The 15,474-nt window shown below is 44.5% G+C and overlaps 1 protein-coding gene across 1 annotated transcript in view; it reads left to right on the top strand.

Moving 5' to 3' along the window:
• TOP1 (DNA topoisomerase I) overlaps positions 1–15,474 on the top strand; it is an 87,578-nt gene that overhangs the window by 38,043 nt on the left and 34,061 nt on the right. The window contains exons 4-7 of the mRNA XM_045833175.1: positions 8,012–8,135; positions 9,205–9,260; positions 11,872–11,967; positions 12,951–13,026. Coding sequence (XP_045689131.1) covers positions 8,012–8,135; positions 9,205–9,260; positions 11,872–11,967; positions 12,951–13,026 — 352 coding nt within the window. The remainder of the gene's footprint in view (positions 1–8,011; positions 8,136–9,204; positions 9,261–11,871; positions 11,968–12,950; positions 13,027–15,474) is intronic.

The following is a 15,474-nucleotide window of genomic DNA, read 5'->3' as shown; positions in this document are numbered from 1 at the left end:
CTTTATTCCAGCACTTCCAGCACTAACAGATGTGTGTCTGAGTTCCTTCCTTCTCTGGTAGATACGAGCATCAATCATTTCTCCTTGGGCTGCACTGAGGACCCAAATCCAGGAGGCATCTTTTTCCTGTATAGTAGTATCCACTGCATACTTGGGAATGTCAGAGAATGGGAAACCAGCCTTTCTGCTGAGAGAATGGGGTGTGGGCCCACCCCTCAGAGGATCCCATCTTATTCCTGCAGCTTCTCCTTTATTCTCCCTGAAGGTGCAAACTAAGGGAGAGGGTGTTAAAAAAGGTTGTTCCACTCTCTTTGTATGCCCTGGAGTCTTGGTGACATGCTCAGAGTCACAGGGCAGTAGGGTGGCAAACAAGGATGAGGCCAGGGCCTCAGTTTTCTCTGTTTTTCTTCCACTACGACACTCCTTTCAGTGCACACGCACATGTACACGCACACACACATGCATGCACACAGAAAAACAAGCCCCTTCCTGAGGAAGGTCAGTTGTACAGCTGAACTATCTGTGTTTCAATACAAGCACCTCTTTCTCATATGTGTGTTGTAGGCAGCTTAGGGTTTAAAATGCCAGAACATTTCAGGCACTGCCTTTTTCACTCTGGACCCCAGATCTCTAAAGTTTTTGGCACTTGTATTAATTTCATTAAATTCTGACCCTATGAAAACCCTATTTCTATCACCTGTTTGATTTATAACATCACAGGAAGAGCTTATACTAGAGTCAAATAAAAATAATTTCTTCTGTTTATCTCTGACACTGCTTCTTTCTGTTAGCATTACTATTAGCACTCTAGATCCTTGTAAAAAAAATACATAAATCCTCTTAAAAGAAACAAAAAGAATACTCTTATTAGATGCTAAGGAATTACTAGCCTTACAGAATCTCACCAGATATTTCTTTGAAAGGTTGCATTCTTAGCCATAAATTATCTTTAATACTTGACCCCTTCTGTAAACAACATTACTAAGAGTGATGGGGTGGGGTGGCTTTGAAAATAAAGGACTGTCATATGTGTGAAAAACAAGGTTTCCCCCTGCTGGTTTGTGACTGCATGCCTCTCTGGCTGGTTTCAAACCTGGCACTTAGGCTGGAGTGACAAGTTTGTGGAAAGCCAGGGGAGACAGGAAAGCGCTGGTGAACCATAAAGAAAGTGCTCCTGCAGCCACACAGGCAGTGCTCGTGGGCGCAGTCCGTGGGAGAGACCTCTGGCAGTGAGGGTGCTGCTGGGTCCCGCTTCCCCTTCCGTTCCAAGTCCTGCCTGACGTAGAACTGAGGGAATGTAGGATCTCAGGAGAACGTACTGGAAATTAAGCAACTGATTCTCAGATTAGGGGAGCTTTTTCTGAACACAATCAAATTTATTTTTTTGTGAGCTGTTTGCCGAAGCCCTTTATTTAGCTCTACATCCCTGTATTAGTCTGCCTAGGGGGAATGGACCATTAATTAACATAGGGAGGTAGAGAAGACGGCTGGATAGTTTAGAAATGAGGGAACTGAGTACCACGACCATTCTCAGGAGAGTCAGTGTGATGTGGTGAAAAGCACGCTAAAACGGAACTCGAGAGGCCAGATTCTGTCATATACTAGCCTGTGCACCCCACATTTACCAGCTGTGTGTCCTAATGCAAAGCATTTAACTTCTAGGTCTCGTTGTCCATTCTGGTCAAGTGTGGAGAGTAGTACTGACCCGGTCAGGTCTTCAGTCTGTTGAGGGAGAATTCAGTTGGAAACAATAATGTATAAGACAGTTGAGAGGATGGTGGTGGTGGTGGCAGTGACGATTGATGATGATCATCACAAAGCTGGGTGAATATCACTCAGATAAATTGGAGCAATCAATGTTGATAGTGGGATCTAAAGTATTGATAACATCTAATTTGGAGTCCTAGATTTCAATTATACCTAGCTCTATTACAGTGAACTATAATTATTTTTTAAAAGCTCTCATGGTGGAAACAGCATTTGAGCTAACCATTGAAAGATGGTTAAATCTTGACAAAGGAAGGTGATGGCTAGAAAAAGGGGAGTTTCAGACAATGAGAAAGGCATAACAAAACGTGGAAGTAGTGTGTAATGAACTTTGCTCTGGGAAGGCATCCGTCCAGTTGGGTGGGTGCCGGGGATTCACGGGATGTGATAAGTAGAAAATGTGGCCAGAAAAGTGACTTTTGGGGGGGAAACTAGTAAAATCTATTTCAAGTAATTGGGACTTCATCCTGAAGGGAGCAAGCGGCCATTGGAAATAACTGAGAAAAGGGGGTCAGAGAAGTTGGCGGCACGTGGCATGAGGGGCCTAAGGAAAAGGGCTCCTGGTCTGGGTAACTGGGTGGCCGTTTATCCTGTTAATAGAGGGGAGGAACTTAGAGACGGGAGGAATGGCAGTGCAGGTGTGCATTGGGTTTGGGCACACCCCTTTATCCTCTCTGGCCTGCCAAGAAAGGATTAAATGATTTCTGAGATGCCATTCAACTCAGAGTTCCAATAATTCTTGTGATTTTGAGCATGAAGCGATAAGCATTAAGAAATCTTGATTTTTTAGAATCTTTCTGCTGCATTCTTTTCCCAGAGGCAACTTTTGCTTTTACTTAGAATTTTTTATTTAGCAAACATGTAAGCTTTAATTGTCTGCTCTTCTTGAAGGAGCCGTGGGTTTCCTCCTTCCACAGCTCTGAGCGCTCGGGGCTGTCCTGTAGGAATTCCCTGTGATTCCGTTGACTGCAACCTGCAGTGGGGAGCAGGGGGTTATTGTCTCGGAGCAGCCAGGTAGGTGGGTTGAGTCCGTTCCTTTAGCCATAGTGGCTGAGTCCTAGTCGCAGAAGATGAAGCTGCTCCTTCTGCTCTCAGCAGTGCTTCTTTCCCGCTTTGGGAGATCCAAAACAGAGTGGTCCGCTGTGGAGCCAGGCCATGAGTTTAAGCCCTGCCTCTCTCTCATTAGATGTGTCCCTTTGGGTGGGTTATTTAACCTTACCTACCATGTCTCAGTTTGCACATCTGTAAGATGGAGATACTACAACTTACCTGTTTTGTTATGGGGATTGAATTGCTTAGAAGAATGCCAGGCACTTGGTGGTATTCAGGTATCTGTTAAACACTTTTATTGGTTGATGGTGGAGAAGCTATTTTTGTGTTTGTTTTCTTTAACAGATTTAAATGGTTTCCCATAGCCAACATCCTACCTACTTCCAGAGTATCAGGCACAGATTTGGGGGGTTTGGTTTGGTTTTCCAAAGAGGTAGCAAATGCCATCACTGGGGAGAAGGAAAAGACTGTTCCCTCCTGGCATCTGCCTACTTCCTCCTTTCTGCCTGAGTGCCTTAGAGGAGCCCTGGCCAAACTTGTCCGCTCAGCTCCAACAAGGATCACAGACCAAAGGTCTCACCATCATCACTTTAAAAATAGGGTCGGTTACTTCTTTCCTAGTGGAATTTAGCTAATTGAAGCATAGGACAGGCATGAACACTGGAGAGGTGGCTTTGACTCTGTCATTTGTTCTCTTTGGCATTGACTTCTGCGTTCCCGACTGCTGGTGTGGTGGATCTATTCCCAGACAGACGTGAACCCTGAGCCCCAAAGAGTCTGCATGTGTGTGTAGCCACTAATTAGGTGTTTTCTCTCTCGGATTGCTGATGATGAAATTCCTGTTCCATCCAAAAGTGTGACCTTTACGGAGGTTCTGGAACTGTCTGTGTTTCAACCTTCAGTGTATCCCAGACTCATTCTTAAAATGTATTTGTTCCTCACATCTTTTTGTTCCTCATATCATCAGTTTTAATCCTTTCTTCAAGTTTCTTTGTCTTACTTAGCCCTGCCGAAGTTTTTCCAGTATCTCACTCACCTGTTCTACAGCCTCTGAACTGGCCAGTATCTGTAGCCTTCTGTGGTATTTAAAGTGCTTTTTGTGACTTTGATACCATGTATGAAAAAGTAGTGGGGTCAGGATAAAGACAGCTGTAACCTCTCTTAAAATAGGCAGTCAGCACACGAGCTCCTCTTCTGCACTGGTCGCACCTTCCATCATCTCCCAGTGAGCGAGGTGCTGCTCTTTAAGCTACTGTAACAGCCAAACTAGTTTTAAACATTTTGGAAAGAAGAAGTACATGTTGGGAAACAGTGTATGATGATGAGTCAGCTTAATCGATCCCAGATTCGCTCCATTTCTACCACTGGCCATATCCTGCTTCTGATTCCATGGCACAGCCTTGAGTACGCATCTGTAGCACAGGACTCTGCCCCCCAGATGCATTTGACCTTTGCTAGCACTTCTGCCCGCGTAGGGGTTACAGATGAGGGGTGGGGCTCCAGCCCTCTCTGCTCTCTATTTCCGGAGTCAGGGACAGATGCAGCACCTGACAAGTAGATAGGATGTTTGCATTGTGTTGTGTTCAGAGGCCTAATAGGGCTCCTCACACTCGAATTTCTACAGTCCCCAGTGGAATGCCTTGTGTACCACGAGATGTCCTTACTCTGAATCATCTGAGCTCACTTAATAGAAAAATGTAAACCTGTTCTCTTACATCTCAAAGTTGGGAAGAGTTCCCTTTGGAAAGGCAAGTTGGTAGTTTCATCTCATTCTGTTCTTTGTGGTTAACTTTGACCTACAAAGGGGTTACCACTCTAGCAGGAACCTTGAATTTCCTGAATAGATTTCCCTCTGGTTAGTAGGCAGAGGAAGTATCTTTGACTTTTTTCACTTATCTGGGGTGGCCTGGGTTCTGTCTCATTCATTACCTTGTTGTTTGCTGACCTCTTTCCCCTTATCTCTGTTCTGTGAGATAATGGACAGCAGGGCTCAAAACTGGAGGGGGCTGGGTGTTACACCTACAGATTCCCCGCACCGTGATTGCCAAAAGGCCAGAAAGCCAGTGTTGTAGTGAAACAGACTAATGTTGTAAGAATTGCCCTCATTGAGAAAGAGGACAAGGGAAGGTAGAACATGGAGGAGGATAGCGTTTCTAAACGTAGATTGCCGAATCAGCCATTTGTAACTTTGTGGGAAGACAAAATGAGGAGAGTTGTGATCCCAAAGATTTTGTCATTTCAGTTATCCAAGGTCTCTGTTATAGAAAGTTTCTACTTGATGGTAAAGTCACGTCCTCACTGTAAGGAGTAGGGAAAAACTTAGACCATGAGAAAATAGGAACCTAGCTAGCTAGAGCCAGGAGATTACTAGGTTACTGAACAAACATCCTGCCTTCCCGCCTTATACAAGAATGCTTGGTTTGAAATTCCCACACGCGGTCTTTGTAAGCGAATTGCTAACTGCCACGTCTGCTTCTGTATAACGCTTGCTTGCCCGCCCCTCTATAAGGACTTAGGTGTAAGCGCTCGGGGCGTCTCTCATTTGCAGCCCCTTGTGGGTACTGTGTCTCTGGACACTCTGAGAGTTTGCCCCTGCGCAGGTTAAATTTGGCCAATAAAGTAACATCCTTGATTCCCTGAAAGTCTCCGACATTTGTTCTCGCGTTTGCTGGATGCAACACTCACCTTAACATCAAGTCTCAGAGCAGCCATGCATGTGTCTCTGACTGTAGTCTGCCTTAAGTTGTAGGTATCAGTTTCATGGAATTGTAAAGGTATTGATTCAGTGGGAGATGATTTGAACTTGGAGATGGAAATGCTGAGTTCAAATCTTAACTTTGCTTCTTTCTAATATAACTTTAAGATGGAACCACTGGCTTCTCTGTTTCTAAATCAGCCTCAGGGGAGCACAGTGCTTGCTTAGAAATGCTTTTTTCCTCTTTCTTGAGAGGGGTATATTCATTTATCAATATTATGGCTATAATTGTTCCATATTTTTTTTGCCTTTAGGCAGAAACTTGTGTAGATGACCATTAATATCTCTTACAGTTAATGTTAAAGACCAACTAAAGCTACCATGCTTGTATAATAGAATACTGATATTAGCATACATTTTGCTGGTAGTATCAAAACCACGTGTAAGCTCTTGAAGGATCAGTTGCAGTCTTGGCAACTTTGCTATTTTACTTGTTCTAAGGTTGGGGTGTTAAGCAGTTGAGAGCCATTTTGCACAAAGTGAAGGATAAACTTTTTCATAAAATACTGCATTAGGAGAACACATCGCACAGAGAGTGACGATGTACTGATGCCGAGAGTAAGCATAGTGGGCAAACTTGATCGCATGTGCCTCCAGCTAGGGCTGAAGCTGGGTTCAGCCCTCATGGGTTCAGAAGAAAAGTTTGTCCATGTAGAAACTTGTTACTTCGGTGTGTAGTGCCTCTAAATCACCTTATGAGGAAATAGTATATGAACAAGGGCAAATGGACATTTTTTTCCAGACAGTCCCTGAATCTTCCCTCACCTACAGTCCTGTTTCTTCGAGTCCCCATATTCTCGGGCTAGATTTCAAAGGGTTTCTGCTATTCCCCACCCCCTGGACTCAGCTGGGGCTCCTTCTGTGTGTGTGCAGAAATGTATGTGACAGTGCGTGCACTCCTGATCCGGGGTCTGTGCCTCTCACCTGACTGGTTGCTCTCGTTTGTTTATGTGTTTGGCCTTCAGTGCAGCCAAGTTTAGCCAGATCTTTCTAAGACAAACTTCTTGGGATGGACACAGCTCAGTGAGCTCATTGCTGGTAAAATCGTACTTTTTTGTAGGTTGAAGGTGTGAAATATGACAGGTGGGAAAGGCAAGAGCCGATGCGGCCATGGACCTGACTGCCCCTGTCAGGTGTTTTGCATCTGGGATGGACCCCTCCCCGCCCCTCCCCAATTCCAAGCACTTGCATTCAAGCTTCCTTTTGTTACCTCGTGGAACATACTGGTGAAGAGTGCAAGGTCCCTACACCGTCTGCGGGACGCACTGACCAAAACAGCCATGCGGTGTTCTGCCACCTTCAGCTGTAATGTGCGATCTTTGCTTATTGCCTCTTTAGTCTTTGTCCACATGCACGTTTTTATGTAGTTGCAGTCATTTTATACACGTATGCATTGTTCTGTACAGTTTTATGTAAGGGATTGGAGCATCCACAGATTTTGGTATCTGTGCTGGCAGGAGGTGGTGTTCCTGGAACCAGTCCCCTCAGATGCAGAGGGACAACTATACTCCTTTTTTTCCATTTGTCATAAGCATTTTCCATGTATATTTATAGGACTTATAAATTATAGCATATTAGTTACCTAATTTTTAATATATCACAGTTTCTTCTTCTGCTACTAACTTGTATCTAGTTTTTCAGTGGTTTCTTTTTGTTTGCTTCTTGGTGTGGGAAGTGTCAGAGTGAACATCTTTGTGTAATGTTATTTCCCAAAGAGAAATATCCAGGAGCTAGATCTCAGGGTGTGAACATTTTAATGGCTCTTGCTTTGAATGTTGGATTTTGTTTTCCAGAGGAACAGTGCCTTTTTACAGTGCTACCAGTGTGTCCACAAACCCTTTTAAAAGCAAGTCTATTTTAAACACTTAGCACAGGACATGCCTTTGCTCTTAGATGGGTCTATGAGCTCTGTCTAGCAGTAGCTAACTTTCCCCCGTAAAATCCAGCTGGAAACATCTAGGGCGTTGGGCTGCTCACTGCACCAGAGCCTGGCTGGGCTGGCGACATGTATGATCCGTCTCAGGTCTGGCACAGAGCTACCAGATGTGTTTTCGGTGAATTGTCTTTACCCCTCTCATCAGGTGTGAATGTTCACGCTGATGTTTCCATTATAGGTTTTTGCTGGTAGAATATTGTAGAAGTACAGTGGAGCCTCCTGCATATTCTTATACTTAAAAAAAAATGTCCTGGTTTGTTTAGAATGACTGTGTTTTTCTCTGCTTGGTTCCTTTGCTCCTTTGAAAAAATAAAAATATCCAACAGGATAAAGACCAGTGTAGGCAAAAGCCTCTACTTGAACCTTCTGTCAGGATTGTTTATTTAAAGCATTGTAAGTTTCCACGGTTCATGTTATCTTAGTGGATCTTGTGAATTGATCTTGTGAATTGAACCCATGTGGTCCCTACTCTTGCCTAACCCTGTGTGTCTTATTTTTCACAGTGAACATAAAGAGTCTGAGAAGAAACACAAAGAGAAGGAGAAAACCAAACACAAAGATGGAAGTTCAGAAAAACATAAAGACAAACATAAAGACAGAGACAAGGAAAAACGAAAGGAGGAAAAGGTACAGAGCTTCCAGTGGGGCAGACTTCTTACTCGGTGTACCTTTGGAAGCAAGTGTGAAAGTCCCCTCATGGCAGAGTAGACTCCTTGGCCGTTGAGGGGAAAGGTCTCTGTCAGGACGCTTGAGAGTCAACCATAGTCTTAAACTGAAAACCAGAGCCCTTTGCTGCTGTATTTACAGTATCGTGTCTGTTCATAATTTCCTATGGCAAAGGGATGGGTTGAGGATGTAGTGTTTCTGGAAATGTCTGTTTCCTTTCATGAGGAAAACAAGTTCTGTTTTAGGGGAAAGACATAACTGTGTTGGATCTCTGTCGAATGAAAGTTCTTCTTGAGGGAGCAGTTGGGGGTGCTGGCGCCTCCCCCTCCCCGCGGTCCCAACCCCACCAGCGCAGCCGCCTCGAAATGGACGGCGCCTCTGGCTGCAAATGGGTAGCCCTGGGCACACACACTTTGAAAACACTATTTTAATTTTAGTTTTTGAGAAAGTCACTTGGTAATTTGTGCTTGGTAAACAGTACAAAATAGGGAATATAGTGAGACATACACTTTATTTCTGCAGCCACTGTGCTGTTTTCTGTGTTCTCCCGGAGGCGCTCTCCGTAGAGACATCCGTGTGTCCCCACCCTTTGTGCATTTGTGTGAAGACAGCCAGAGTCTGACGAGGTGGGACATGGGGAGTTGAAGGAGAGGACTGCGAATATACTTTTACAGGGAATAGACCATTTCTTTTCATTTTGTTTTGCTTTCTTTCCTCTCTGCACTGCCAAGGGCAAATCCTTGGGAGGTGGAGTATGTTTACTGAGGGAGAGGGACCTGCCATAATTTAAAGGTGAAAAGCTACCATTTTAGGGAAACTTTTCTCAGTGAATTGGAAAATTCACCTTGAAGAATTGTAAAAACGAGTCTTAGAAAAAAATAGGAAAACTATCAGTTCACTTGCTCAATGGGAGAAGTCAGTCTGTGATCAGAATGCCCCGAGTTGAGGCCAAATACTCTCAAATAAGAGAGGCTTCCTCAGATGGAGTCCTTTCAAGGCACTAACCAGTTGCTGCTGTTTTACCTTTCAGATTAGAGCCTCTGGGGATGCGAAGATAAAGAAGGAGAAGGAGAACGGCTTCTCCAGGTGAGGCCCTCCTGCTGCTCTCCGCCGGGGCCCAGCAGGCCAGCCGCCCCGGCTGTGCTGTTACCAAACGCACCCAAAACACACTGACCTGGCCGCCTCTGGGTTTCCAGGGAAGCTGGCAGGGAGAGGACTTGTCTAAGCCAACCTGAGCAGTTCAGCAGTGCCATTTAGTGAGACTGACCAGCACGTTTTCCGGGAGTTATTTTGAGAGGGGAAGGCAGACAGTAAGAAAGTTTTGAAAATTAGGATATAATTTACATACCATAAAATTCACCCCTTTAAAGTGTGCGGTTCGGCTTTTAGTGTGTTCACAAGGTTGCGCATCCCCCCACTACCACACTGGCTTGAGGACATTTTCATCACCCCTGAAAGAAGCTCCGTACCCAGTAGTAATTGTTAGTGATATTCTGAGGCTCAAACACAGACTCCTGTATGATCTACATTTTAGGGAAGGGTGTAGATTTGAGTAGAAATGTGTCCCTTTTCTGGAAGGAAAGGAAAATGTACACAGTCTAGAGGTCAGCTTTCCCGTGCTATTTTTGCTGTTACAATTCTGTTTTCCTCATCAGCCTCAATTTTTCAAAATAAGCCCATGAGTTCCCTCTAGTTTTAAAAAACTAAAGTTTATGGTCATGTATACTCCCTCACCTCCACAAAGTGACAGAACAGATTTACTAGGAACTGTTGGAATTGTTTGCGTTACTGACTAGGACAAAGTGTTTTGAAAGTTTTGCTTCCTTGAAACTTTGAACTTTCAGTTTCTTTTGAGAAGAGTTTTGAAAGCCGTGCCATATCCACCAGGTCCCTGAGACCAGGAGAAGCAGGAGCCCTCTTCAGGCGTGTTTTGTAACCGTTCTAGGAATGCTGAATAATAAAATGCACTGGAAGCTGCCCTCGACAGTCTGGCTTCTTAGATAAAGTACTGAGCACAGGGAGGCTATTTTCTGCCAAGACACTGACTGCCTGGGATTTTTATTAAACTCAGTCATTAATAGACTCTTTGGATGTGGGGTAGTCCTGGGTTCAGTTTCAGGCTTTCTGGGTCAGAGCACTTGGAACGCACCTTTTGAGGCAGTGTCTCTGCATTCACTTCACTGGGCTGCTTGTCCACTCACGTGTGTGTCATCGCAGAGAATCCAGGTGCTTCGCTGGGTGGAACCCAGTGTTCTGGTCACTTGTACAGAGCACCTTCAGGCCTGGTAACCCCTGCCACGTGTCGTTACCCCACCTGCAACGATGACAGGATCTAGCATTTACTGGTTGGGTGAATGGCAGTGTTCCTTTCTGTCCAGCTTTCAGGGATTTTGGACCCTCAAGTCTGTGTTACTCATTTTTATGGTTGTGGGGGGGACAGCTTTAGAGGCTGGCAGTTGGGAAGTGTGCAGAAATAAGAAAAGCTGATTTCTGTAAACATTCCAATTCTGTTGCAAGCAAGATGATCCAGTATGCCTAAAGGGGCTGGGGTGGTGTCGTCTACCTTTAAAACCATGGGGCTCTCCGGACTTCCTTTGCAGCTGAGTCTGCAAGCTTATCCCTTGGGTCTCTCAGAGATGGGAAGCTTCATGTCCAGAGACCATGCCCTGTACTGAGCTAGTTAGCTCCATATGTGCTTCTGGCTGTCAGCAGTGGGGGTCTGATGAGATGTGCCAGCCCAGAGAACATCCCAAGGCTGTGGTGATGGTCGGTCCTATGGTTTTCTCACTTCCTTCCTCTTTTTAGTTCAAGGTAGTTGTCTAACAGAATTATCTTTTTTTTAATCCTCACCCGAGGATATGTGTATCGATTTGAGAGAGGGGGTGGGGGGGGGGGAGAGAGAGGGACAGATTGGTTGCCCTCTGTATGCACCCTGACCAGGGATTGAACCCACAACCTTTTGGTAAATGGGATGGATGATGCTCCAACCATCTGAGCTGCCTGGCCTGGCCTGGGCTAAGAGAATTATCTTTAAGACAGGGCACTCTTCTGTGTATCAAGTAAATAAACCTAAGGAGGACATTGGACAAAGACTAGATGTAGCTTAGACTGAATTGGATCTGTCCGGAGCCTGTCGTTGAGCACGTGCCCTTCTGCTGTGATGCAGCTTGGCTATCTTCCCTTGTAACTAAGGTTACTTTCACTTAGACCTTAAAGTACCAAGTTTGGGAGATAAATTTTTATTCCTTTCCTTGTAAAAACTGAATTTTAGCTTTTGATGCACTAGAATAATCGGTTTGGATCATTCCTGGGGTCAGATACATAGTATATCCCTCATGTGAAGTAAGGAAACAATGCAATTTAAGTTTGTTCCCGTTGTAGTTTGGGTCATGCTGGCAAAGGCAGCTAAGGCATGGGGGGGAAGAATACTGACTTAGAATGAGGGGTCCTCATTCCAAACCTCGATGTGCCTGTTCATCTGCAAAGGGAGGGCGATACTGCCTGCCTCACAGGGTTAAAGTGAGAATTGAGTGAGAAGAAGTGCTCATGGAAAACCGTTGCCGTTGTGATCTGCACGTACAAATGTGCATTGTCGTCCTTTTGGCGGCTGCTGCTCAGCGAGATGCTTTACCCCGCCTTTGGCTGCTTACTGAAGGACGTCCCCAGCACTCATTAACTCACACTGTTTTCTTTTCAGTCCACTACGGATTAAAGATGAACCTGAAGATGACGGATATTTTGCTTCTCCTAAAGAAGATATAAAGCCATTAAAGAGGCCTCGAGAGGAGGATGAGTGAGTCTTTCTTACTATGACTTTGAAAATGAACAGGAGTTGTTTGTTTAAAGAATAAACCTGATGTATATCCCTGTGGTCCACGGGACAACCGTGCTGGCTTTCCCTCGCTTGGGATTTGTGATTAATGGATGGGGCAACCTGATTTCTCTTGAAATTATGAAAAGTAGGGTTTGCTAAGCAAATAAGTAGTGTACCCGAGGCTTAACTGGGGATTTTATATTTCTATTTTTGTTATTAAAAGGTAATGTGTCTTAGTAGGAATTTCACATTAAGCAGAATTCACGAAGAATATTTAAATTAGCTAAGTTACTTTAAGTGTATCATCACTTTCCACAGATAAGTTTTCACTGTTAAAGCAATTTCTCCTAGGATCTGTGCCTGTCAGTCTATTCTAGGTGAAGTTTCACTGTACAGAAGACATAATAAAATTGTTCTTAATTAAAACAGTTATTTGAGGCTTGCATGTACCTCTTTCTCAGATTCAGTCAGCGAGGTTAAACTCTATTCGTTATTTTCAATCTTGTAGAGCTTATTACAAAGGATTTATGGTAGGAAGTGGTGGGTGGGAGAGGGAGCAGGAATGTACTTGGTGAACTTACTGTGCTTATTCAGAATTCGTACAGAGTTTCTTCCTCCCCCTTGGAGCCAGTCGTTACTTTGTGGCAACCATAGTCGCACCATAGGTTCCCAGGTTTCCGTCTTTCAGTGGTGTCCTTCATGTACACGTCCCTCCATTCCACTTTCCCCAGGCCCGCGTGTAGTGCAGAGCGGTTTGTTTTGTTCTCTGTAGGGCTGTAACGATTGGGCTTTGGTCTGGCCTTCTTCCTCTGTCCCATTCTTGACTAGAATGCTCAGCCTAGAAAGGTAGCAACCATGCCTACCTCAGAAGCGTCCCTTAGGAGTTAGGGGGTCCTAATCCTGTTGGTGAGAACTGCTGAGTCACAGTTGTGTTAACTGCATATTCATGTTCCCCTTTCTAGTGCTGATTATAAACCTAAGAAAATTAAAACAGAAGATACCAAGAAAGAGAAGAAACGGAAACTAGAGGAAGAAGAGGTTAGTAAAGAGACTTAGGCCCTCTGGGGCTTGAGTTTGGAATAGGGAGTTTTCCATAAAACGACTTTGAAGGCAAATGGGTTTAGGGATTCAGTTGGTCTGTTGGAGGAGAAAAACTCGCACACGTGTGCAGTGGCTGTGGCACTGTTCGTGTGACGGTCCCTCCAAGGCTTCCTGGGTGTCTGCCCGTGGCTGTGCTGCCAAACGAGGCTCTTAGAGAAGCTCCGCCTTCTTCATACAGGCACAGGACGTGTCAACACGAAATTGTATTTGCCTTACAATTCCAGAAGCGGAGTGTTTCTGGTGCTCTCTCATATCTAACAAAGCTTGCTCGCCCCTCACTTTGGGTGACCCTTCCTTCTTAGCACCCGTTAATGGGTGCCAGGTGCCGCTGGACACAGGGTGAACTCCGAGCTCTAGCCCAGCCCCACCCCACCTGGCCCCACATCTGGTGCCCGTCTTCATCTTGTGCCTCTTCTCAAACTTGCTTCGCGCCAGGCACACTGACCTCCTGTGTTTCTTCTCTACACAGCTCTTCTGTGCTCTGAAGCTGCCCGTAGCACACACTGCGCGCGCACTGCTCCGTGTCAGGAGCACGTGCTCTCCTCCCTTCTCCTCCCGGTGTATGAGCCTGTCTTAAACATCTCAGTTCACTCCAAGCACTTTCCTCGGGGTTCTGTTTGATGTTTTTGGTAGATTTAACATACAGTGCTAGGGTTCCTTCTTTTGACACTTCCTATTTCTTATGCTGGAGACTTGTTAGCAAGTAATTCAAGTAAAACATGTTAGAAATTCACAGGGGTCTCAGTCCTGCGCTCTCCTAAGAGAAGAAGGGAGTTGAATGATTTTTAAGTCGAGTGCTGCATTTGAGGTTAGCCACTGCCTTGGGCAAAGTGCATTCACAAGCATAAAGGCAATAGCTGGAAGTCCCACCAGTAGAGATAGTGATAGTGAGGGGCAGTGAGTCTGACTAGAGTAATCTGTCATAGCGTGAGAATAATAGTAATAATTAAAATGAAATGTAATAGGTGCTTACTGTGTGCCAGGCACTATTCTTAACACTTTGCCATTTCATTTAATCCATGGATCAACCCTTAGAGACAAATAATTGGCTACTTGATCTCCATTTTACAGAGGCAGAATCAGTATAGAGAGGTCAAGTCATTTGCCTAAGGTCACGCAGTTACTAAGTGGTGAAGCTGGGCTTTGATCCCATGAGCCAGCATAATAGCTGCCATTGTCCTGTCTCCCTTGGGGCTTTGCTAACCCTTCAGTTCCACGAGGAGAGAGGAAAGTGTCTTTAATGAATCATACAAAAATATTAATGGGTAGGTGAGCCATAGAGAGAGGATTGGGTCCTAGATTTAGAGAATTATTGTTTTTCTGACACACTGTTCTTGGCAGAAGTTCAAGTTCATGAGAGCCAACTCAAGGAATTGGTAGTGCAGTGTTGAGTAGTGATTACGGTTGTCAGTCACTCCATTCTCATGTAGATCATCAGACTAATCAATAAAGAAGCATAAGACTTAGCTCTCCACGCTTTCTAGATCGCTTTTATGCTCATGCTGCATATATGTACAGTACTACCTTTCCTGGATCTCGGAAGAGGTTAGTCATAACTGTTTGGCCATCTTGAAAAAAGAACAGTTGACTCCCATTTTTTAAGTTATTCTGTTTAGCCCCTCTCTACAGGGGGAGAAAAAAAGTTCAGGCTAAAAGACTGAATCAACACAGTGTTAATTGTGGCAAGGACCCCAGACTGTGGGATCAGTCATTAAACCTCACTCGATAGCTATGTTTTTTTCATTTCTGGGAATTGTTCGGCAGTCACTCAGTGACTGATTATTCCATTTTAAGGTTTGAAAATATACAGTGTAGCCTGTAGTTTCCTGATGGGACCATCTGCAGACCTGTTCAGAAGCTATTCAGAGAATGTCTTAACTGAAAAACATTTCCCTTTCCTGTGGTGTGTTTCAGCCTAAATAGTTAAATGGGTTTCTCAAATTCATGTGATCCTCCAGGACTTTCTCCTCACAGACACACTTAGACATTTATATTCTCCATTCCTGTTTTTAAATATGTGTGATACTGTAGGCTTTCCTCTTTCTTGTACCCCAAAGGTCGTTTGCTTGAAGATCCTGAGTTTAACTTAATCGCCATCCTATCAATTAGTCGGGGGATGTTTGTCTTATTCCAGTCATTCCCATGAGTCACAATCTTTTATTTTTCTGGTAAACTTGGGCTTCCATCATGGTCGGTATCAGCGATGTGACTTTGAGGAAGTAACAAAACCTCTGATTCAGAGTTTCCTCCAACCGAAAGGGGTCAAACCAAACTATCTGTGCAGCTCTTTCAAGCTCTGCTGTTCTGTAACTGATTTTAACGTAACTCAGAACCATCTTTCATAGCTATCTAAAACTTGTTGAGTAAAGACTGACGTTTTCTTGA

The sequence above is a fragment of the Phyllostomus hastatus genome, unplaced genomic scaffold (assembly GCF_019186645.2).
Source record: "Phyllostomus hastatus isolate PE091 unplaced genomic scaffold, TTU_PhHast_1.1 phas_contig_17, whole genome shotgun sequence".
NCBI classification, from domain to species: Eukaryota; Metazoa; Chordata; class Mammalia; order Chiroptera; family Phyllostomidae; genus Phyllostomus; species Phyllostomus hastatus.
Note: the sequence above shows the minus strand (reverse complement) of the source record. Positions and strands in the feature narration are given on the sequence as shown.